General features: G+C 48.0%; 1 protein-coding gene across 17 annotated transcripts in view; it reads right to left on the bottom strand.

Annotated features, from left to right (window-relative positions):
- The window catches only part of PTPRS (protein tyrosine phosphatase receptor type S), a 216,607-nt gene that overhangs the window by 89,016 nt on the left and 103,416 nt on the right, over nt 1-24,175 (bottom strand). For all 17 annotated transcript variants that reach the window (XM_072601878.1, XM_072601884.1, XM_072601892.1 and 14 more), the window contains 2 exons: nt 7,097-7,242; nt 5,043-5,184 (listed from right to left, as the gene is read on the bottom strand). In XM_072601878.1, coding sequence (XP_072457979.1) covers nt 5,043-5,184; nt 7,097-7,242 — 288 coding nt within the window. The remainder of the gene's footprint in view (nt 1-5,042; nt 5,185-7,096; nt 7,243-24,175) is intronic.

Here is a 24,175-nt window from a genome sequence, read left to right on the forward strand (position 1 = left end):
ACACTGAAGATGATGGTTAAGTACTAAGTGGCATGATCTCCCCTGGGCTACAGGAAATGAATGGCTGAGAAAAGCTTTTTGGAAGAGGAGCTGCTCACTGAGGCTGAATGACCACTGGTCAGAAACACTGCAAAGGAGATCCCTGAATCAGGTACCAGCTGGGTTAGATGATAGTTCACGAGGGGAAAGTGATCTGATGGTCTTAGTAGACCACAAGCTCCACATAAGTTAGCAAGATAACATGATGGTCAAAAGAGCCTAACTCAATTATGGGCTTTATGATGAGAAGAGGAGAGTCCTGCTTGGACTCCAACTGGAATGCTATCTTCTGTTCTAGGTGCCATTTTTTGGGGGCCATGATATTGACAAGCTGGAGCACGTCAGAAGAGGTCAATAAGATGGATGAAGGGATTTGAAGCCACTCTAGATGATGGTCGGTTGAAGGAATTGAGGGTATTTCACATATAGATGATTTGGTTGGGAGTGTGGATAGAACAAGACAAGTATCTTAAGTTATCTGAAGGATTGTCATGGAGGAAGTAGGATTAGAATGTTTGCTTGGCTCCAGAAGGCAGAATTAGAACCAAGAGGATGAAATGATTTGAAGACAGATTTCAGCTTGATGTAAGGAAAAATGTCCTCCCAATGAGAGTTGTCTTCAAATGGGAGGGGCTACTTTAAGGGGGAATGAATTCTCCATCACTAGAGAAGAGATTTCTGCTTAGGGATGAGATCCCCCTATACTGAAGAAATTACAAATCCAGGCAGGGAAAAAAAAAGTGCTAAGATCAGGTGCTAATGTTTCATTTCATTCAATCTATTTCTAGCCTGTTTCTCCAAGAAGTAAAGGCCTAAAAGGAGTCTGGTTCTTGGAGGGGCAGGTTTGGTGGTACCATGTAACTGGCTTGAAAGTATCTAATCAGGTCTGCTGGTTGGTTTCTGAGGGTGCTGCCCCTCTGTCCCCAAAGGTCATCCAGCTAAATGATGGGTGGGAGCAGCCACCACATGCTGGAGGAGAATCAGCAGTCCTGGGCTCAAATACCTGCTCTACCCCTAACTACCAACAAATTCCTTCCACTCTCTGGGGCTCAGTTTCCCTGCTTGTAAAATGATCTGGGTTTGACAAGAGAAGCTGTAAGGTCTTTTAGAACTTAGATTCGTTCTATGTTCCTGTGCAACAGGAGAGTGACAGCAAACAGAAGACTTTGAAATGAACTTAATCTTGGCTTTGCTACTAACTAGCTATGAGGTCCTGGGTGAGTCATTTCTTGGGGTCTCAGCTTTATTTCTTTTGATTTTCTGTGTCAATCTTTTTTAAAAAAAATTTTCCCTCCCACTTAACAGGATTTTAAAAAAAAATTTCGTGTGTGTGTGTGTGTGTGTGTGTGTGTGTGTGTGTGTGTGTGTGTGTGTGTGTAGGCAATCAGGATTAAGTGACTTGCCCAGGATCACATAGCTAGTAAGTATTTCAGGCTGAATTTGAACTCAAGATCCTCCTGACTCCAGGGCTGGTATTCTATCCAATGCAGCTGCCCTGTAAGATGAGGACTGGGGGAGGCTCTTTCAACTCTGTATTCCTAAGGACAGAACAAAGGGTACCTGGCCTTAGGAATGGGCTCCATTCTAGGCTTCCAGGCTGGAATCCCTCCTGCTTGTACCCCCCATTCCCTCCCAAAGGTAGAGGGTAGAATCTACCTTCAGCCCCACCTCTCTAGTCTCAGGAAGGAGAAAGGAAGCTGCGGGTATCATTACTGCTCCTTCCCCGCAGTGGACACAGCTGTTTAATAATTAAAAGCAGAAGCGAGTATGTGTTTGCTGTTCTGAGCTCACTCACATGTACATTTATGGACCTGGGGATCAAGATAAAGGGAAAGGCGATAGAAAGCCAGAGCCAGCAGCCTCCTGCAGGGAGATAAGCTTGGACAGGAAGGCAAGGAGACACCAGGTCCTCAGTTTCCTCCTCTGTAAGAAGAGGGAGCAGGGCTCCTACAACTCTGAAGGCCCTGACATTCTGAGGTTCTTCAAGCCTGTGTATGCAGCCCCAGTCTGGGGCCCGGAGCAGGGTTTCCAACCGAAAGCTAGAGTGTTCCTGAGAAGGGCTGGAGGGGGATGTAGGAGGCAGCCCTGGATGGGAGGGAAGCCCATCTTCTGTTTGTCTGCCTGGAGGAGATTAATGCATTCAGAGTTTGTCCTTTTAACTCTCCAGGTCCTGCCAGTGCAGTCAGGCCCAGAGCCTCAAGGAGCAGGCCTGCGTTTCATGAAAGCTGTGCAAAGGTCACCATGAGCCTATCTCTGGGGAAGGAGGGGCTGACAGGGGATGGGAGAGGAGGCTCTGCCTCGGCCTGCAGGGGCGAGCATGTGAGCGGGGAGGAGCCATACCCCTCCCAGTCTCTGGCATCAGGAAGCAGCCGCTGCTTGGATCAGGGTCCAGATGGGTCAGGGTACAGGGAGAAATGAGGCCTGTGCTCGTCTGTCTGAGTCCTAGGCCTCTGAGGAATCTGGCCCAGAAGATAGGGAGAGTGAGCGGGGGTGGGGGGGGGGGGGGAAGATGATGCAGCCCACACACAGAACCCTCCCCTTCCTTGACTGCCTCAAGGTGCAGTGACCATTCCCAGAGACAAGATGGGCTCACCTAGGTCTAGCTTTGCCCACCTACTTCCCCAGAGCTGAGAGACATAAACCGAGGCTTGCGGAGGAAAAGGGACTTGCCCCACAGTCACACAAACAGTGGGGGAGCTAGAATTCCAGTCTAGGTCCTTCACCTCTAAGCCCCATTTGGCTCCAAGGAGAGAGAGGAAAATGGAAGCTTCTCTGGCCATACAGACTGCAAATTCCCATTCACTCCTTCCTTGCACCCTAGGGCCAGAGCCCTTCAAGCACATCTGGGCAAAATCCTTCCCCCACTGATAAAGGACAGACCCAAGATGTTCCTCAACTGTCATCCTGCCTCAGCTAATCAAGGGAACACAGTGGGATGGTGGAGTCTGCCAAAAGCTGGGTGAAGGGTAAGGTGATTACAACCCTTCCAGCTGAGCAAGGGCTATCTCAGGCAAACCTCAATGGCTCGGACCAGCTGCCTGCCCGCCGGTCTGGCTGCGGGGAGGCCAGGCTGAGGCCGCTGTCAAATCTGAGTTGTAGATTAGGGTTAGAGAGGAAGGCAATTGTGTTATTTTCCAATACACCCAGGAACTCCAGCAGCACTAATGAAGCACAGTCACGCAGAAGTCCTGCCGGACCCACTGTAATGAACAGATAATTATTTGTAACGAGTGCATTAATGGGCAGGTAAGCAAATGGGTGTTGCTAAAGTGTTAGAAAACCATCGGTTCTTTGTGGTAGGTTCTCTGCTCCCTGCTGAAATCTTAACGAGTCTCTCACCTTAGAGGCACAAGGTCTAAATTCAGGGGGTTTTCTTGGCCATGGAGAAGGGAAGAAAGAAAGGGAAAGGAAACAAGCATTTGTTGAGGGCCCACTATGTGCCAGGCATTGGGCACTATTTCACAAATATTGTCACATTTGGTCTTCACAACAACCCTGGGAAGTAGGTGCCATGATCACAAATGACGAAGCTGAGGCAGACAATTTAAGTGACTGCTAGTGAAGTATCTGAAGTCACATTTGAACTCAGGTCTCTGTCTACTTTGCCACCTAGCATATGAAGAGTATGAATTCCTAGTTTAATTCTGACTAGTTGTGGGGCTGGGGGTAAATCATTCCTCTCTTTGAGTCTCAGTTTCCTGATCTGTAACATGAGGATCACAATATGTTTAAACAATATACCTTGGAGTTGTTGGGGAGAAAATATTTTTAAAATCTTAAAGTGTTCTAGAAATACCTATTTCAATACTTCAAGGATATGTGATTTTGTTGATAGGGGCATTCTCTTCACTGACTTAGATTTGCAGCCCCCACTTGATTTTGTAGAGTTTTAGAAGGTGGCTCTGGTCAAATCTCCCATCACTATGGGGTCAACCTGACGCTGAGCCTCCTCCGGCTGAGTTAGACTGGAACAGGCCAGACGGAGAGTCCAAAGCCAGGCTTGTCTTTCCAGCATAGCAGATCTTGCCTAAACGTGAGCTTCCAGCGTATGGCCTTTGAGAGGCCAGGCTCACTTCCATGTCACAATGGGGACACCCAGGGAGGACTCAGGCAGTTTATGATTCTTCTTCAACCCCCATGCCCCACACCCAAACTGTACAAATGAGGAAGGCCTAGCTGGACAACATTTCACAGAGATGATCTTTAGGCTGCTTCAGGCCTAGATGATCCCAGCACTCCACTCCCTACCCTGAGCTCTGAGGTATAGTGCTTTCGGATGAGTTCTGAATTTCAAGCCAAGGGCAATGGGTTCAGTCTAGCTCTGATGTAAGCTTGGGTAAGTCCCCTCTCTCTGGACCTCAGGTCTTGGCCCAGATGAATTCTAAGGTCCCTCCTAGCTCTATGTCCTGTGGTCCTACTGCTCACAGAGAAAACCAAACCACTGGACACAGAAGAATTTATTCTTGTTGAACTTCTTGTCATCTTGGGGACAGCACAAACCTGGATAACAAAGCAGGTCAGAGTTGGGAGAGATTTTACAAACCACCCAGTACAGCTGCCTCCTTGATGGAGGTATGTTCCAGAACACAGGGGTTCTCCCCACCTAGATCCTGAGTTACTCAAAGGGAGGGGCTACCTCCCCGTTCCACTGTATGTGCAATAGAACACAGGGCCAGTGTACACTAAGGCCTCTAATACTTGCAGACTCACGAGATCATAAGATTTGAAGCTACAAGAGTCTTGAGAGATTATCTAACCCAATAACCTCATTTTAGAGAGAGTGAAACTAAGGCCCAAGAACTTTAGCGACTTGCCTACACAGCTAGTAAATAATAGAGATCAGACTTGTTCTCAGCTCCCCGATTCCAAAATTCATTAACTCTAGATCAGCAAAAAGGACACTGTGAAGATGGACATCCCCCTGCCCCTGTCTCACTCCTGTTCCAATGTGAGAGCCCGATGGGATGGAGCACAATGAGCACTAGAATTGGGATTGCCAGTACCTCGGAGAACAGTGAGCTTAGCATGCACGGTGATCTCCCCGATGGGATTCTGTGCCACACATTCGTACACATTCTCATCCCGGGGTGTCCTTAGGGGCTGGATCCGAAGCACCGCACCGGCACTCTCATCAAATTCGATAGTCTGACAGAGAGAAAAGGAGCAGATGAGCATTAGAGATTCCTGCAAGTTGCATTCTCCCCAACCCTCTCTCCTTGGCTGCCTGACCTTCTCTAGAGCATGCCCCATCCTAGCTGGGGATGGCATGCACAAGCTTTCTTTTCTGCTTCTGCCAATAGGAATGTGGCTATAGTTTAGAAACCTATGGTGACAGATGGCAGATATGGTTCAGGGGGACAGGTACATTGGGACATGCGTGTGTGTATGTGTGCCTGTGTGAGGTTGGCTATGTATGTTTGTAAATCCAAGTGCAAGAGTGTGTATCTATGCACAGGGGGGTGAAAAGTGTGTAACAGGAGAATGCTAATAATATCAGCAATAACTGTAACAGCCAGCACTTACATAACACTTTATCAACAGGATTTCATTTTATCCCCATAAACCTGGGAGATAGACAATATTGTCATCCCCATTTTATAGATAAGGAAACTGAGACAGAAAGTGATGAAGTGACTTGATATGGTAAATATGTGTGTGGGGATGTGCCTATATATTCTATATAGTGTGGCATATATGTACCTATGCACACAACATTTAGGTGTATCTTTGCTTAGTAAGAAAGAAGATTGTGGACCTCACATGTAAGGGTGTGTGTGTGTGTGTGTGTGTGTGTGTGTGTGTGTGTGTGCGCGCACGCGCATGTGCACACATGCGCACACACATGCTCACACATGCATGAAAGTGTGGAACAGTGAACAGAGAGCTTGCTGAGCCTGGCTTCAGAAAGACCTGAGTTCACTTCTGACACATCTTGGGTGATTCTGGCAATTCATTTAACCTCTCAGTGTTTTAGAAAGCTTTCTGAGATTGCAAGGTGCATTGAGAGATAGAGATTTCTCCTGTAGGAGCTCCCTATGCTAATGAAATCACAGGTCCAGGCCCCAACCCTCTCCCTAGATATGTAGGGAATGTTTCTCCATGCATTATATTAAGGGTATATGTGTGTCTCTGTGTAGGGAGGAGTATCTGAATTTGTGAGGGAGGTTGTGTATCTGTTTCACACTGTATGTGTGTGTGTATGTGAAATATATATATGAAATATATGTATATATTATATACACACACATATATATATGAAAGGATACATGCATACATATGAAAGTGTATAGCTGGGCCTGTGTTTATGGAAGGCTTTGTATTTACGTGGGGGGGCATGGGTGTCTATTAAGATTATAAGTATATCTATGGAAGGGAGTGTGCGATTATGACTGTGCATCTATGTCTGAATAAAGGGATACCTGGGGTGGTAAACAGTTGGAAAGGGTAAAGGGACCCAAATTTTCCAAAAGTATTCAATTTAACGGATTCATTTGATGAATTGAGATCACTGGCAAAAACTATTAAACTCAGGCCATAGGTCTCAACCTTTCCCAAGGGAGGACTGCTCCTGGTTCCCCCTTTCCCTAGGCCAAGCAGAGGTTTCCAGTAGGTAGAGGTGGGAACTGCTAGCCATCACCAGTGAATGTCTGCAGACTGTCTTTGTGTCTTTCAGTGGGGATCCAAATTCAGAGGGAGACACACTTTGAGTCTAAGACCTGTTTGAGTGCAGCCTCTGTGTGCAGCCAAGACCCAGACAGCCTGGGAGAGCCTGGGGGCTGGAGAAGCAGCATGAGCTGTTCTGTGAGGAGGTCCACTGGGGTGACCCTTGAGTGCATCAGGAACTGAGGCTGTCTGTCTATCCTTATGTGTCTGAGGGCATGGGTGTGCATGGGGATAACTGTGCGTGCAGTGTATGGGGGTGGATGATGTATAAAGATATGTTTAGGGGTACGTGTGTGTGTGGGGAGTGCTATACTTATGCATGTGACTGCCAGCTTTCTAGTGGGCCAAAACTGGAGATGAGAGGGAGGTGGTAGATGGGAAGATCCTTCCTTACCTCAAAGCGCTGGGAGTTCACCTTTTTGCCTTTCTTGTTCCATGTCACCCGTGGCTTGGGGTCTCCTGTGGCCTGGCAAACGAAGGAAGCCACACCACCTGACACCCCAATCTGATCCCGGGGCTCCCTGATGAACCTGGGGGATTCTGGAGGAAAGGAAAGAGGCAGCCTGTGAGGTGGGCAAGATTGTGGTGATCATAGGAGCACAGAGGGACTTTGGAGACGTCTCAGGACTAACTCCTCCATGTGCAGATGAGGAAAAAGGCTCAGGGACTTGCCCAGAGTCACACAGGCAGTGAGTAGTGGGGCTGGGACAAGAACTCAGACCTGCCAGTGCCACAGTCAGAGCTCTTTTTACCTGCGTGGGGCCTCAAGCACCTGGTGAAAGCAACGGGAGCTAACGTAACGGGTCTCGGCTGGGCGGAGGTTGGGCCCTGCTGGAGACGTGCAGATCGGCAGGTATGATTCAAATGCCCTAGAAAATAATGTGTGGTACCACATGCAGACCCAGATCTAACCTCCTCCCTCCTGGTGGGGGGACTCTTGATGGAACCCAGAAAGCTCATCTACATTTCAGCAGGATCATATAACTAGAGCTGAAAGCAATCTCAAGATTTGTCTAGTCCAATTTGTATTGAAACTCACACCTCCTCCATAGCATCCTTGGCAAAGTAGCCAACCACTCTCTGCTTGAATTCCTCCAGGGATGGGGAACTCAGTGCCCGCAAGGGAAGTCATTCCACTTTTGAACAGCTCTTACATTCTACACTATTGAGGGCAGCGCAGACAACTGCCATCATTCCCCATCATGATGTCTTCACCAAGCTGAGCATCCCAAATTCAATAATGATGGCCATATACATTTATACAATTTATATTTATAAGTGCAGTTTATACAGCACTTTACAGACGTTATCTTATCTGACCCCCACAACTGTATTTGGAGGTGGGTGTTATAATTTTTCCTACTCTGCAGACAAGGAAACTGAGTTTGAGAGAGATTAACTGACTTGCCCAGGATCACATAGCTAGGGAGTATCTGAGGAAGAATTTGAAACCTAGTCAATTCAACCAGGTTGTCTCCTTCTCTAGCCCTTGGTTTTTTTAATTTGTAAAACTGGGAGATGGACTAGATCAGGGTTGGGGAACCTGTGGCCTCGAGGGCATGAGACTATAGGTTCCCCACCCCTGATCCAGAAGATCTCTAAGATTTCTTCCATCTCTAAATCGTGTGAATTCCCATCAACCAGTCTTCATACAGCCTGGTGTCTGATCCCTAGGTCACCAATGGCCTTCCTAAAACATGGCACCCCAAACTGAGTATGATCCTGCAGATGAAGGCTAACTAAGGCAAAAACCATGGGGACCGCTGCTGCCACTGGTTTAGATGCCTTTGACATCTCAGCAAAGTTATGGACCAGACCAAAGATGTCTTGTAGCTTCCCTTGCCAAGTCACACTTCCATGGAGACCCTTACCTGTGGCTACCTGATCGCTCCCTGCCCTCTGCATGCAGGAAAGCTCCCCCTCACCCATGCTTGGAATGCACCAAGTACAGTGGAAGGAGTACTGATCAGGAGTCAGAAGAAGGAGGTTAGAACTGTGGGTGGCCTTCCTAACCCTCAGCAAAGTGGACAACACAACTTGCTTCCAATTCTGGAACTAGGCTTTCCCATCTCTACCAGCTGAAACCCTTTGTCCTCAAGGCTCGGTTCAGAGTCTTACTCAGTCCCCACCCCCCAAAAAGCCTTTCCTCACATCCTGAGTGAAGATTTCCCTTCCTCTAAATGTTTGTTGAATTAAGGGTTCCTTCCCTCTGACCTTGTTAAACTGCCTCAAGCACCTGTCCGTGTCCAGGTACCATCTGTCCCAGACTCCACCAGGTTCTTCCCTATTCAGCATTCTCTGCTGGCTCCCCTGTAGAGAACCACACAGCCTCCTCACATTCTGCATTCCCGTATCTACCAGGTGCCAGGGGTTCTGAAAAGATGCTTTGAACTGGGAAGGCCTTAAAGGCCTTCCCTACATTACCCTCAGACAGCAGGAGGAGAAAAAAAAGTTCTATGTGTGTGTCTGCACCCCCACAGGCACAGGGAGGGGGAAGGGAAGGGAGCTGGGTGGAGTGACTTGGCCAGCTATGTGAAGCAGGGAATCCATAGCTCAATTCAGCACCCGCAGCACCTGTAGCACTCAACGGGTACTTGATGAATTGAGAGACAGAGCTGATATTAAAGGATAAGTGAGCTCGGGAGAGGATAAAAGGGGATATCTGGAGCACAGCCATAAGATCACTGATTTAGAGAAGCGACTGTAGGGGTTATCTAGTTCAATGCTTTAATTTTATAGATGAGGAAACTGAGGCCCAGAGAGGCTCCACAGGTCATAAATAGCAGGGGTAGGATCTGAACCCACTTCCCAACCACTAAATCTAGAGGTCTTTCCAATGTGCCACTCAATCTACAGAAGCCAAGTTCCCACATCTAACCCTGCCTCCAGCTTGGGCTAAGATCGATCTAGATTAGATAAATTCAGTTCAATTCCCTCTAATCTAGTTAGCCAAGAATTTACAGAAATATTTAAATTGCTGGGGCATGGCTGTGTTCCAATAAAATCATCCAGACCATAAAGTTTCCGTCTGTTCTTCTCTGGGCAGTGGGGTTCTCACAAGTGTGAAATGAAGATCCTGTTAGGTACGTGTCTGGAGCCAGGCTTGGGGTGATGCTGGTAGTGCATTTACAAGATTACCCTCATGGGTAGGAGGGCTAGAAGTAGAGAATGCTGCCATGGGCTGGAGAGCCTGGCCAGGCCAGGCCTTCACTCCTTCCCGACCCCCACCCCCAGCAGTCCCGGGGACTGCCAGACTCAGTAGGGGAGCAAGCCCCAAATGGACAAAGCTTCTGCCTCTGCCCAGCTCTCTTCCTAGACCAGAGAGGTAAGATTACCAGCTCCATTCAGTCTTTGCCCCCCTCTACCTGGCCCCATGCACCCAGGCATTTGTTTTACAAATATCTGAATCTATATTTAGAGGTCGATGCACCATGCTGGGAAAGGTTATCAGCACTTACATTAGAAACTCCTGGAGCCAGAAATGATCATTTGCCTCTTGCCAGCAGCTTTCTCCCTCCCCCTCCCTCTTTCCTCATGCTAACCCAGGAGGGAGGAAAGAAGGGATTCTCTGAACAGGAACCAATGGCCTCTTAAGTAAATGGGAAAAGAGCCAGCAGAGAGGAGTCCCCAGGCACATGGCACAGTGAGCCAAGCATGGCAGGAAAGGTCAGGGGTGCTTCTGAAGGGGTCTTAGACAAAAGTCAGCATTAAAATACATGTGTGGGTTATTCATTACCCTTTACTGGCAGGATGGGGTACAGAGGCCTGCATGGATATTCGGGGTGCCTGGGGCCCACTGCTCGTCTCTAGTCATGACCGTTTTTAGACTTATCTGATGTTCTGTTCCTTCCTTGAAGGGGCTGGATTAGATGTTCTTCCAGCCCTGACATTCTAGGTCCCAAGGGCCCTCCCAGCTCTGATATTCAGTGTTCTAAGGGTCCCCTCCCAGGTCTCACACTCTGTGTTCTAAGGGTCCCCTCCCAGCTCTGACACTAAGTTCTAGCATCCCCCCAACTCTGAAACTCTGTATTCTAGGGTTCCCCCCAGCTCTGACATTTAGTATTCTAAAGGTCCTCCTAGCTCTGATATTCAGTGTTCTAAGGGCCCTCCCAGTCCTGACATTCAGTGTTCTAAGGGCCCTCTCAGCTCTGACATTCTGTGTTCTAAGGGTCCTCCCAGCTCTGACATCCTGTGTTCTAGGGGCCCTCCCAGCTTTCTGATTTTGACATTTTTAGGTAGTGGCTGATTATTTGTTCTTCCCTTTTCCTTTATTTTACCCATTTACTCAAAGCCATAAGTATTTGCACCTGAAGGTTATGTGCATGCTTATGGGTGAGGTGGGTAAATGTGAGACAATGGAGATGATACTGAGGATAAAGGGTCTCGGACAGAAGCTTAGGTGATTACATGGGAGATGATGATTCTGGAAGGTGCATCGAGGCCCAAGAGCTAGCAATGAAAAACTGGATGCAAACAGGCACTCCCTATCAGCTTCAGGACTCTAAAGCACCCTGGGGAATTAAGCATGTGTCTGGGACCTACAGTTGATCAGCCTCTTTTAATGAAACTTTCTCCTACATTATTGTAAACTTTGGCTTACAGGGGAGAATCGTTCTCACTAAACTGGGGAATACCAGGCACATGTTATTGCAGGTTTCCTGGGTGGAGATTATATGAACCAAGAAAGTGAGATACATTCTCCTCACTGTACCCTGGCCCTTTGCTTCCTGAGACAGTCTGACACAAAGGGTTGGTAACCTATTCTAAGATCTATGACTCATTCTGTCATCAGAGTCCTAGAGCTGAAGGGGACCTCAGAGGCCATGGAGTTTGACCCCCTCATTTTACAGATGAGGAAACTGAGGCCTGGAGAGGTTCTGTGACTTGCTGTGTTCCAGTTCTGACATTCTACGGTTCTCCTTAAAAATGGAATGTCCAGGTGGAATCTCTGCCAATCAGAGTCCACAAGTTTACATTTTTCTCTCGCTTTAAAGTTAATTCCCAAAGTACCTTCCTTACAAAACCCTGTGAGGGAGGAAGAATTTCTGCTCCACTCTACAGAAGAGAAAACTGAGGCTCACACAGCCACTAAGTCAGAGCTAAGGTTCTTGTTGGGTGCGAGCCTGGGATAATGGCCAGAGTGTAGGATCTGGTGTCATAATAATGTCACAGTAATCACTGTTATTGAGTGCACCAAGTTTGCAAAGACCTTTACATATATTAGCTCATGTGACTGACTGGTCAGCAGTCCCGGGTTCAAAATCTAGCAGTGAGTGAAGAGTAACTATCTGACTTTGTCCTTCCTTTTCATTAGAACCCTGAATTAGGCTACAGGGTTCCTGCCTTGTGAGGGACTCTGGGAGAACTGAAAATCGACCCGCTATCCTAGGCCTGGATCTGAGTCTGGTGGGGCTCTAGACTCCTGATTCTGATGACTGTACACAGTTGAGAGGCAGTCTGAGAATCACAATGCTGGGAAAGTACCCTGACTTGGGATCAGGAGATTTTAAAGATGGAAAGTTCCTCCCAGATCATCTATTCTAATGCCATCTCCCATTTTACTGATAAGGAAGTTGAGGCCCAGAGAGAGGAGAAGCAGCTTACTCAAGTCTCCCAGCTAGGAAGCAGCAAAGGCTGTCCTCTGCCTCCTAGTCAAAGTCTTTGCCTCCAAAATCACCATGCTTTCTGTTGTAAAGCAGGGGCCTTCTGGTCATAGTCTATTGGGAACCTGACCAGGGCTGTTGAACAGACACCTGTTTCAGAGGCTCATCTCACTATGGGCATGAGGGTGTCCTGGGAAGGCAGACACTCTTCTCATCTGGGGCCACAAGGATGGCACATCTGGACAGCATCATGGGCCACACAAAGCCTAGAGAACTGTAGTGAAGGATTAGCATCTGAAGTTTGTAAAAGTTCAGGTCCCCTCAGCTGGAGCCTGGGAGGATTTCTCCTACACTTGCTTCAGACTGTCTAGAGGTAGCTGTGGGTAAAGTAATGGAGCTGGTGTCAGGAAGACCGAGTGCAAATTTAGCCTTGTGACCCTGGGCAAGTCATTAAACCTCTGCCTGCCTCAAGCTTCTCATCTGCAAAATGGGGATAGTAGCCCCTACTTTCCAGGTTGCCGTGAGGACCAAAGGAGATCATTTTTGCAATGTATTCTGCTAACCTTAAAATGTTATGTAAATGAGAACTATGGTTATTCATGCCTTATTTCTACAATAACATTTTTTGAGGGGAGGACAAGTGTGGGCCTGTGACTGCACTGGTGAGGAAAACTTTCTCGAAGATCATCAACTGGTCTGCAACTTCTCATCTTAGGGAGATTAAGAAGCTAAGTGCTCTGGCCATGGTTTACAGCTGGTATGTGCTAGAGGCGGATCCAAGACCTACCGGCTCTTGACCCCAAGGTCATCTGCCCTTTGTACCACAAGGAAAACCCATTTACACAAGGTACTCAAAACACTTTACATGCATCATCTCACTTGATTTTCAGGAAAACACTTCTGGAGTAGCATAGGGGCAAGATCATTACTTTATCTCTGCTGAGCTGAGTGCTGGGGATACAAAGAAAAAAAAGCAAAAATGTCTCCCGCCCTCAAAGATCTTACAGGAGATAAAATGCCCATTTGTGGGTATATACCAGACATGAGCATAATACAGATGAGGTACCTTGAGAGGGAAGGCTACTAGCAGCTGGTGGGTGGAGGGCAGGAGTCAAGGGACCCTCGGGGAATGAAGGATTGGGGATAAGGATGGCAATCCTTCCAGGTATAGGGAGCAGCTAGAGCAAAGATACGGAGATGGGAGAATGAATGTCTTATGTGAGAACAGCAAAGGGGCCCATGTGTTTGCCACACAGAGTATTTAAGTGGAAGAAGAAGTGAAAAAGACTGCAAACGTCCTAAGGCTGTAAGAAGCTTTCAATGCCAGGAGTTTTAGATTCCACACTGGGGTAACAGGAAGAGCCTGGAGTTTCCTGAAGATAGGGGTATGTTAGGGAAGGGCAACTTGGTTACACTCCTGTGGTGGCTGTGAAAAAAGGGGCTGAATTGGGGAGGTCAGGCAGGCACACCAGGTAGGAAGCTGCTTCAGCAGAGGTGACAATAGTGTGCATGAAGAAATGGAGAGGAAGAAATGTGATGTAGAAGCTGGATGGGTAGACAGGTGACAGGAGAGACCAGGGAAATCTCCTAAGTGGCCATAGCTGCCAAAACAACAAAAAATCATCCCACTGGTGGGAAGGCCTCCTCTCCCTTAGACTGGTCTGTGGATGCCAGACACCATTTATCCCTGGGCCCATGCTGTGAGCTTCTTCTACTTGGTGGATCCTGCCACAATCTGTGGTCCCCTGGAACATGCTTTGGAAGGCAGATTGTCCTTTATGCCACGAGCAGGCAACCAAGAAGGTCTCCATAACACTCTCATGGAAGCTAGGAGATCTGGGCCTGGAGTCAGGAGACCTGAGTTCAAATCCAGCCCTAGATACTTACTGACTGGGTGACTCAGAGTCACTTAAGCTTTGTCTGCCTCAGTTTTCTCATCTATAAAATGAGGATAATAAGAGCAAGGAACAAAGGAGATAATATTTGTAACAAGTGTGTAGTGCAGTGCAGAAAGCAAGCACTGTTAAAATGGTTGTTCCCTTCCCCTTCCCTGCCTCCCCCAGTCTCTGCTCCAAGAAGCTGACCAGGGAGGCCTGAGGCCCAGATCTGGATCCTTCCAGAGCAGCTGGAAAGATTGCCTAAATGATGCAAATGCAAAGGGAAAGGGGTGGTTGGAGAGGCCTGGCTAGGCTGTGGAGCACCTGGGAACTTTGCCCTTGGCTTGTGAGAACCTCAGCTCCCAGGAATTCAGCTCCTCTTTCTGCCTTAAGGTGTTGTGCTGGGTTGCTGAGCAACAGCCTGACTTGGAGGGGGTGGGCTAGGACTCGTTTCCAGGACCTCCTGGTTATACTCACATGCAAAGAAAGACAAAGAACTCTGCCTGCAGAGTCCCAGAAACCCAGGACTCCAATTCCAGCTTTGCCACTGCCTTGGGGACCCTGAGCAAGTCACTCCTCCTCATTCTTCGGGCTCAGTTTCTTGATTTGTAAAATGAAGGCATTGGACCAGATGTGTTCCTAGTCCTTAGGTCTCTCATAGGCCTGCAATTCTATGCCATAGCGTCTCTCCCAGATGTGACTTTCTGAACAGTCCAGCCTCATTATCTGAAAGGGGCCAAAGACAGGCTGGTACTGTCTGATCCCTTCCCCCTGGAAATGGGTAAATATGGTAGTGCTGGGGGAAAAAATCCTTCTCTCATGGAGGGGGAAGGTGGCATTAGGGCTCTGATTAGTCCCAGGAAATCTGGGATCATGACTGTGTCTGCTGCCTTTGGGCTGCTCCTTGACAGGCGCAAAGGCCCATCTCTGGGGTTCTGGAGCTCTCAAGTGCTCAATGCCCAGAGGAGGTGTTTTGCTCAGTGACACAGGAGATGGGGAGTGAGGCTCCTTTATCTGCTCTAGAAACAGTCTCTGCAGTTGCCCCTCTTCTCCTCCATCCCCTTCTCTTTCCTTATTCCTTCTCCTTCATCTCAGAATCCTCTATTTTCTCTTCTTTCTCTCTCTTTTCCATTCACTTCTCTTCTGGGCCTTCCCTCATCCTCCCCTGTGGTATCTGATGGAAGGGTCAGGCTCTGACCCTTGAGAAAGGAAAGGTATGGAATTGCATAAATGAAAAGCAAGGATCTAACGTGGGGGAACAAGCACTGGATTTGGAGTCAAAAGCTGTGACCAGGTGAATGATGCAGAACCAAGTGGCCAAAGGGCCAGGAGGATGGGGAATGCATTAAGAACTGGAGGCCAGGGTCTGGGGAGGTAGGAAGGAAGACTGTGACAGACAGTACTAGAGGGAGACAGGCTGGTTGGGAGGGCACAGGATTGTAGTGGCTGAAGACAGCAAGGCCCTAGAGAAGACCTGGGAAAGACAGGAGGATGAGGAGAGTGGCAGACCTGGGACCACAAGCAGGCGAGGCAGATTGGAGCTGACAGGCCCCAGGAGCAGAAGCCAAGGGCTGCTCAGTTAGGCATGCATTCAGGCCTCCCCCTTCACTGTTCCACAGCGAGGGGCTCAAGCCAGCCCTCTCCAGCCCTCAGGCTGGCCATGGCATGGCTGGGAGAGGGGAGAGCAGCCAGCAGCAGAGCCACAGACTGGCACAGCTGAAAGGAACATCCAATCTCCTCATGTTTTAGAGTGGGTTGAGGCCCAGAGACATACAAGACTGTCTTAGTGTCAAACAGTGAGTCAGGGGCATTTGAACCCAGATTTGACTGTGAATCTGGGACCTTATTTCTTCTCAACGTTCCTAAAACTCTTCCTGTTCTTGGTTTAACACCAATCTTTGCCCCAAAACAAGCCTTCTAGGCAAGACCCTCACATTTCTCTAGTTCACAGGCTATTAATCTGGGGTCTGTGAACTTAAAAAAAATATTGATAGCTGGCACTGGGGCTTACAGTCCACCTAAAACCACAGGACTTTTTTAGATGATCTGCAGTGAACCCACACCTTCCCCAAAGCTGATTTTTAAAAACTCAATCTTAAAACTTGATGTGGCCCCTTGCTGGCAGCCCCCATGGGGCATCTCAGTCAGAGTCTCATGAGGCAAGGACACCATGGTGATCTTAGAAACCCACTAGTGCAAGGGAAAGGAGGGAGTGGTGGGGGCTCTTAGGGGATGGATGGGAAAGGTGGCAAGAAGACAACCCAGGACAGTGAAGCTCAGTGTGCCCAGGATCATAGAATGTCACAACTGAAAGAGACCTTAGTATCTAAGAGGGCCAGGGGTCATACGGTAAGGAGGTAGCAGAGTTGGAGTCAAATCCAGGTGTCCTGGCTCCCCAATCCATTGCTTTTTCTCATCTACACCACCCCTCATTCCCATACTCCTGGACTATTGTAACGCTGAAAGAGCTATCTTTTTCAAACTCACTTCTATCCTCACTTTCCAGCTCAAAAGCCTTCAATGGCTCCCTACTGACGATCATATCAGATGCTAGCACCTCAGCCCAACACCAAGGTGGCCCTGTCTCCCCTTCTCCGGCCCTCTCAGTCACCTCCTACCTCAGGTTCCCCCAAACCAGGATGCTTATTTACAATCACCAAACCCATTCCATTTATATGAATGCCCTCAAACTTCTTTAAATCTTCCCTACACTTCAAAGGCTCAGCTCAGGTATCCCTTCACCCAAAAAAACATCTCTATGATTCCCTTCCACTGAATCTCTCTACAATCTTCTCTCCCCTGCATGACTGAATTTGGAGGGTCTGCTTTTGTCCCTCATTCAGACAGTGAGCTCTCTGGGGCCAGGGGCCATGCCACTCTTCCTTCCCTTGTTCCTCCATCTACCCCCAACTTTGAGTGTGGCCTAACACAGAGAGGCGTGAGAAGTGTCCCCTGAATCACTCCCAACCAAAAGAGATGAGGTAGGGGCAGGGGAAAAAGTAGGGGCTTGGAGTCAAGACCCCTGGACTTGAGTTCAGGCTCCATTCCTTAGTTTTCTCATCTGCAAAGTAGGTATAACAACTCCACTACTACCTGTCCCTCAGGGCTGTTTTCAAGCAAGGGCTCTAGGTAAACACTAACACCCTTGGAGCTGTTATTATTATCACTACCTGTCTGACCTCAGACAAGTCCTTTCCCTTTTTTGGACCTCAGTTTTGCCATCTATAAAATGAAAGGATGGGATGAGAAGATCTTGAAGGTCCTTGCCTGTTTTGAATCTTATGACCCATGCTACACATGTCCCTTCAAAGACAACTTATAAACAGCCTAAGTCAGGGCCTACCCTCTGTATTAAGATCAGTTTTGATGATGTCAGCAGATTTTTCCTGGGAGCTCAAGCTGTGGGTGAGGAATGTGGTTTTGAACCCAAGATTCTTGAGGCCATCGGCCCCCGGGATGCCAATGCCAATGTCAAAAACACAATGATGGTAAAACAATCCCTTCTTTCTACTCCCCTTTCAATCACCACCAGCTGCCTGGACCAGCTGGGGAACCAAGGGGCTCACTTCTTGTCCTGACAGCCAACGACCACAACTCTACTTCCAGCTTGTAGAATCCCTCCACTTGCCTAGATGTCAACTAGTGAGGTAGTGAACGGCCCAGGTGTGAGGACCAGGAGAGAAGAGTCATCACCAGGCTTAGCACCCTGACAATCCACCATGAGCAGACTCCAACCCTCTCCCCCCAATGCCAGAGCACAAGGGGATCGGGAGGGGAGGCCTCCTCGCTGACCTAAACATGCATACCCACCTCTTCATTCCTCCCTGAATGCCCTCTTTCTCCTGCTGTGTACACCCAGTGAAATGGGTGGCCAGCAAGGCAAGTTGCCCTTTCCCCTATGAAATGAAGCCAGTTGTCTGGAGTCTGTACAGGATGATATGAATAATAATAACATTTATAGGGTACCTGAAGGTTTGCAAAGCGCTTTGCATATCTCATTTGATCCTCCTAACAATTCCGTAAAGTATTGGAGGTACTATCACCTCCATTTTATAGATGAGGAGAGAGATGATAAAGGATTTGCCCACATTGCCATAGCTAGTATCTGAGACAGGATTCAAACCTAGGTCTTCCTGATTTTGAATCCAGTGCTCTACTGAGGACCATTCCATAAGTTAGTTTAAAAAAAATAGGACTACTTAGAATTAGACAAGAAGACTTAGGGAATCTGACTACTGTCTTTAAGCATTCAGAAGACTGGCATCTGGAAAAAGGATGAGACTTTTCTTTTTAGCCCCAGAAGGTAGCCTTGGGAAGGCAGACCTAGGGTCTTAGAAAAGTAAGAATCATTCTAATACCTAGAGGTCTCCAAAAGTAGAATGGGCAGACTTTGAAGGCAGGCTGTTCCCCCAACACTGCAGGGGGGTCCTCGTGCAAGGGACACTTGCTGGGCAATCTTGCACGGGGGGAATTCCATGTCAGGTATGGGTTTAGATCAAAAGATCTCAAAAGTTCCTTCTAGTTCTGTGGCTTCTGTCATTCTCCTCTTTGTCTATCTGCATCCTCTCTACTTTTCAAGACCTAGCTCAAAAGTAAGTGCTACATAAATTTCTATTCTCTCCTCCCTCTCTCTCCATGTGTCTGTACCATGATCACATAAATTCTTTCTATGTACGTATGTCTATATTTATGTATTTACATATGCATCTGTCTATCTATCTATCTATCTGTCTGTCTATCTATCTATCTATCTATCTATCTATCTATCTATCTATCTATCTATCTATCTATCTTTCACTAATATATCCCACCACCTACGGAAAACCTTTCTTTACAAACCAGAGGGGTCCTTAACACTCTATATCCATCCATCCATCCATCTTCTATCTATCTTTCACTAATATATCCTCCCACCTATAGAAAGCCTTCCCTTATAAAGCAGAGAAGCCCCTAACACTCTACTTTCTTTCCTTCCTTCCTTCCTTCTTTCCTTCCTTCCTTCCTTCCTTCCTCTTTCTTACTAATATATCCCACCATCTATAAAAAAGCCTTCCCCTATAAACCAGAGGGGTCCCTAACACTATATCTTTGCCTGTCTGTACCCCTCAAATGGTACTTGATAAATTCCATCTTTAGAATCCTAGAATGTCAGAAGGAAATAGGCCTCAAAGATAATCTATTTTAATGTTCTCTTCCATTGTACAGATAGGAAAGCTAAGTCCCAGAGAATCTAAATAATCTGCCCCAAATCACACAACCAAGGTAGCTGAAGAACCAAGGTTGGAACCAAGGACTCCTGACTCACAGGTCAAGGCTCTTTCCATTGTATCATGATGCCTTGTATTTTGGGGAGGATTGATCATTTATTTAATTACAGATTCATTCATTCATTCAACCAATATTTATAAAGCACCTGCTGTGCTTAATAAGGGTTCTTTTGGGGGATTGCACATATTGGTCCCAAAGAAGGAACAGGACCATTGCTGGAGATGGAATGTATCCACAGATAACAAAGAGAAGCCAGAACACCTCGACTCTCATTTTGCATCTGTATTCTCTAACAGAGGGAAAGATCTTTGGACCAGAAAGGTCAGAATGAGAACGAATAAATGGGGGGCTGACACCCAAGATAAGTAGGGAGATAGCAAGAAAATATCTCCCTGCCCTTGATGAGTCCAAATCATTTGGCCCAGAGGACCCCACATCCTCCAGATCTGAATGAACTGCAAAATGGGGCAGCTGAGTCACTACCAATGATCTCTGAAAAGACTGAGGAGAAAAAGGGAGGTGCTTTGGGACCAGAGAAAGGCAAATGCTGCTCCAGTTAAAAAAAAAAAAAACCCAACACAAAAATCCAAACCTGAAGAGATTAAAGTCTTTCACTCTGTGCCAGTGAGCTTGACTTTGATTCCTGGTAAAATTCTAGAGCATGTGATTAAAAGAAGGGCTAGTGAACACCTGGCAAAGAGAACAGTCATCACAAAGAACCCAGCATGGCTTCGTCAAGCACAGTGCCTGCCAGTCCGCTCTTGACAGGCTTCCTAGACTGGTAGAGAGGAGGAAATCTGTAGCTGTAGTTTACCTAGCAAAGCATCTGACAAACTCTCACCCTGTTCTTGAGGACAAAAGGGAGCGATGAGGGCTAGATGACAAGATGGGGAAAGGGGAACAGGTGAGATTCGAGATGGGGATGTGTAGCCAAACCCAAAGATGGCAGCATGTAAGGCAATCCCTGGTGGAGTGCCCCAGGGATCTGTCCTTGGCCCTGCTCTGCTCAGCATTTTAAATCAATGACTTGGATAAAGACATAGATGGCATACTTATCAAACATGCATATGGCACAAAGCTAAGAAGGAATGAGGAGCTATTTGATGACAAGGGCTGGGATCCAAAAAAAAATAAATTCTCAGGCTAGAACTTGGGGCCGAATCTAATAAAATGAAAATTTCTGAGGAACAAATGTAGGGTTCTCACATTTGGGACTCTTAAAAAAAAATCAGCTTCATAAGTATGAGATTAAAGACATGTGGCTAGAAAGCCATTCATCTGAACAGTCTCTTTCAATAGTCTACTATGTAATTGAAAGCTGCATTAATTCAGGAGGTGGAGCCTCTGGAACTAGGAAGGTGACAGTTACTCCCATAAGACTGTGAGTGCCATGTTTTAGGAAGCGCTGCCAGCAAGCAGGAGTGCCCAGAGGAAGGCAACCAGAATGAGAAAAGGTCTTGAGGTTGCAGCCTAGAATGATGATGGACTAGGGGTGCTGAAAAGACTTGGTGGGCTAGGGAGGATGTTAGTGTTGTCTTTGACTATTTAAAAAGCTGTCACAAAGAGGAGAGACTGGATTTGTTCTGTCTGGCCCCAGAGGGCAGAGCTGGGCACCAGCTGCAAAGAAGGAGGTTTAGGTTTGATGTTGGTGATGAGTTCCTAAGATCGTGAGCTGCCCAGGAGCAGAATGGGCAGCCTCTGGAGGAGGTGGGCTTGCCAGCACTGGAAGTCCAGAAGCAAAGACTGTTTGCTGTCAGGGATCCCTGTGGGAGGGCTTTCTGCATGGGTATAGGTTGGACTACATGTGCTCCAAAATTGCTTCCCACACTGCGATCTCTGTGATTCTGTGTGCACAGCACTCTGTTGGTTCTGGGGGAGATACAAGGTTGAGATAAGACCTGGCCGTGCTCTTGTGGTGATGTGGATGACACAAACACAGATAACTCTATAATACACAATATTCTATGATAAGCACATAAGAACGGTGCAAAATCAAGTGGGAGGGGAGGAAAGGCTACAGGAGGAGGGGGCTTGGAGATTAGCTTTAAAGGCCTGGCAGGAATCCAACGAGCAAGAAGCAGGAAGGAAGGAGGGCATTCCACGCATGGGACACAGTGTGAGCAAAGTTTTGGAGGTACAGGGGTGAAGGGATTCATCTGAGCACCGAGAGATCAATCTGGATGGAAGATGGACTACAGAAAGAGGAAGGCTGCAGAGGCAGACTGGGGAGGGCCTCCTTGTCTTCCAGGCAGGGGATGCCTGCCTGAGGCAAGGGAAGGAGGTCCTGGCAGGGAACACTAGCTCTAGCAGGGAAGGATTCAGCATGGCCCAGTGCCCTCACACTCTAGGCTAAAACTTTCAGCTCCCCATGAGTTCCATCTCGGACCCCAGACAGTTTTACAGTCAGAGCCAACGCGTTGGGATTTTCAATATACTTCCTGCTGCTCCCCCACAGGAATCTGACTTCTCCTGGACATTTTTTCATTTCTTCTTTGACAAAGTTGTTCCTGTCCCCTCCTTTTCCTCCTCTCCCTATCAAGAATAGCCTGGAGGATAGGGGAGGAAGAAGAGAAAAGAAAACTGGAGAAAAGAAAGGAAGATGAAGAGGGGAAGGAGGGAGAGAGAGAGAGGAGACAGAAAGAGAGAGGCAGAAGAGACAGAGAAAGAGAGGAGAGAGAGGAGAGAGAGGGAGAGGTGACAGAGGGAGAGGAGACAAAGAGAGGGGAGAGAGAAGGAAGGGAGAGGTGACACAGAAAGAGGAGACAGAGAGAGAGAAGAGAGAGGAGACAGAGGGAGAGGAGACAAAGAAAGGGGAGAGAGAAGGAGAGAGAGAGGAGACCAAGGGAGAGGAGACAGAAAGAGCAGAGACAGAGAGAGAGGAGAGAGAAGGAGAGAGAGAGGAGACAGAAGGAGAGAGAGAGAGAAGGAGAGAGAGAGGAGAGAGAGGGAGAGGAGACAGAGGGAGAGACAGAAAAGACAGAGAGAAAGAGAGACACGAGAGGAGAGAAAAGAGACAGAGGGAGAGGAGACAGAGAAGAGAGAGGAAAAAAGAGGGAGAGAGAGAATGGGGCAAAAGGGAATGAAGATGGAGTCAGAGGATAAGAAAGGCAAGAGACAGGGGTGGAAGATGGGGGATGAGGAGGAGGGTTTGGAGGGAGTGGGAGTGGCAGCTGGGATGAGGAGAGATGGCTGAATCCTGGGGGCAGGGACAGGGCAGGTGGCCAGAGAGATGCTTTTGTCATTTTGGGCCAATCCCCTGCTTCAGTTTCCTCTGGATGAGATGACAGCAAAGGTCCCATTCAGATCCGGGGCTCTCAGATTCTAAAGAGTGTAAGGAGTAATGAGGGGCCAGGGAGGGAAAAAGGAAAAGAGGGAGAGCCAAGCACATCTATAATTTACCTCCCCTCCTGGGAGCAGTGCTGAAGTGGGGGGGGGGGAGAAAGGGAGAGGGGGAAGCTGGGCGCCATCACCATGGAAACGCCAGGAGATGTAGGACCCGCCACGATGCCAGGCGCCTGGAAAATTCAAGCTACAAACAAAAATACCCAGATCCAGCCTGCTCTTTGGGCAAGAGAGGGGAATGCACATTCTGAATTAAAAGGAAGAGAAAAACATGGGCCCTTGCCACCCGCTTGGCCCCATCACACTCGTCCAAAGATGCACGTGGGCAGGGGAAGGAATCACTGCCTGTTTCTCTGACAGGGACTTCTCCAGGCTGGCCGCCCATTCCCAGCAAAGAGTTCATTAGTGGTAACTGGGGTGGGGGGAGAGCAGGGTTAGTTTTTATTCTGGAGAGGCAAACCCTATCCATCCTCCTTCTCCTGGCTCAGGAGCATGAATGATTCTGAAACAGCTGTAACAGGAGCATAAGGTCTGAAGTTGAAGGGCCCAGGTTCAAATCCCAGCTCTGGCTCTTCTGAGCAGTGTAAACTTGGTTAAGTCCCTTTACTGAGGCCTCAGGGTCTCAGCTTCCTCCATGCATTTCGATTTAACAGACATGGGATACCAGTAATTCAAAGACAAACAGAAACAAAATGGGGATGCTATCTGAGGGTGTGGTTTGAATACTCAGATACTTAGCAGGTAATCTGAGGAGGGGGTAAGCATGAACCTCTGGAGGAGACTGGGGAAGGATCTGCAGAAGACACGGCCCCTAAACTAATCCCTGGAGGAGGAATGGGGATTCTGAAAGATGAGAGGAAGAGGAAGAGCATTGTAGGCAGGGGGGATGCTGGATGTGGGAGACAAGTCCCCAGCTGCTTTAGGAGCACTATGAAACAAGGATGGAAAAGCAGTCTGGAGGTAGATTTGGATGCTGGGCAGATGACAGTCAGACCCGGGATAGAGAAAAATTCCCTTTGAACGAGGAGAGGCCTGAGGCAGTGAGATCAGTTTTATGGTGCCTACTGTAGTCCAGGCAGTCTAAGAAGTGATGAGGAAAAAAGGATACCCACAAGAAATGTTGGGGAGGTCTGAATAAGTGAGGAGGACCCTGAGGCTGCGAGCCTGGGGGATGGTGAGGATGGGGGTGCCCTCCACTGAAATGGGGGAGTTTGCAAGGGGCAAGGGCTGGATTCTGTTTGGGGCATGCTGAGCTGGAAATGCCTACAGGACATCCTCTGTGGGACTGTTTTTGGACCTGGGAGGAACCAGCCAGGCTGGTCAGAGAAAAGACCTCCGAGTCAGGAGTCAGGGAACCTGGGCCCCACTTTTTAGCTCAAGGTA

The sequence above is a fragment of the Notamacropus eugenii genome, chromosome 4 (assembly GCF_028372415.1).
Source record: "Notamacropus eugenii isolate mMacEug1 chromosome 4, mMacEug1.pri_v2, whole genome shotgun sequence".
Lineage (NCBI taxonomy): Eukaryota > Metazoa > Chordata > Mammalia > Diprotodontia > Macropodidae > Notamacropus > Notamacropus eugenii.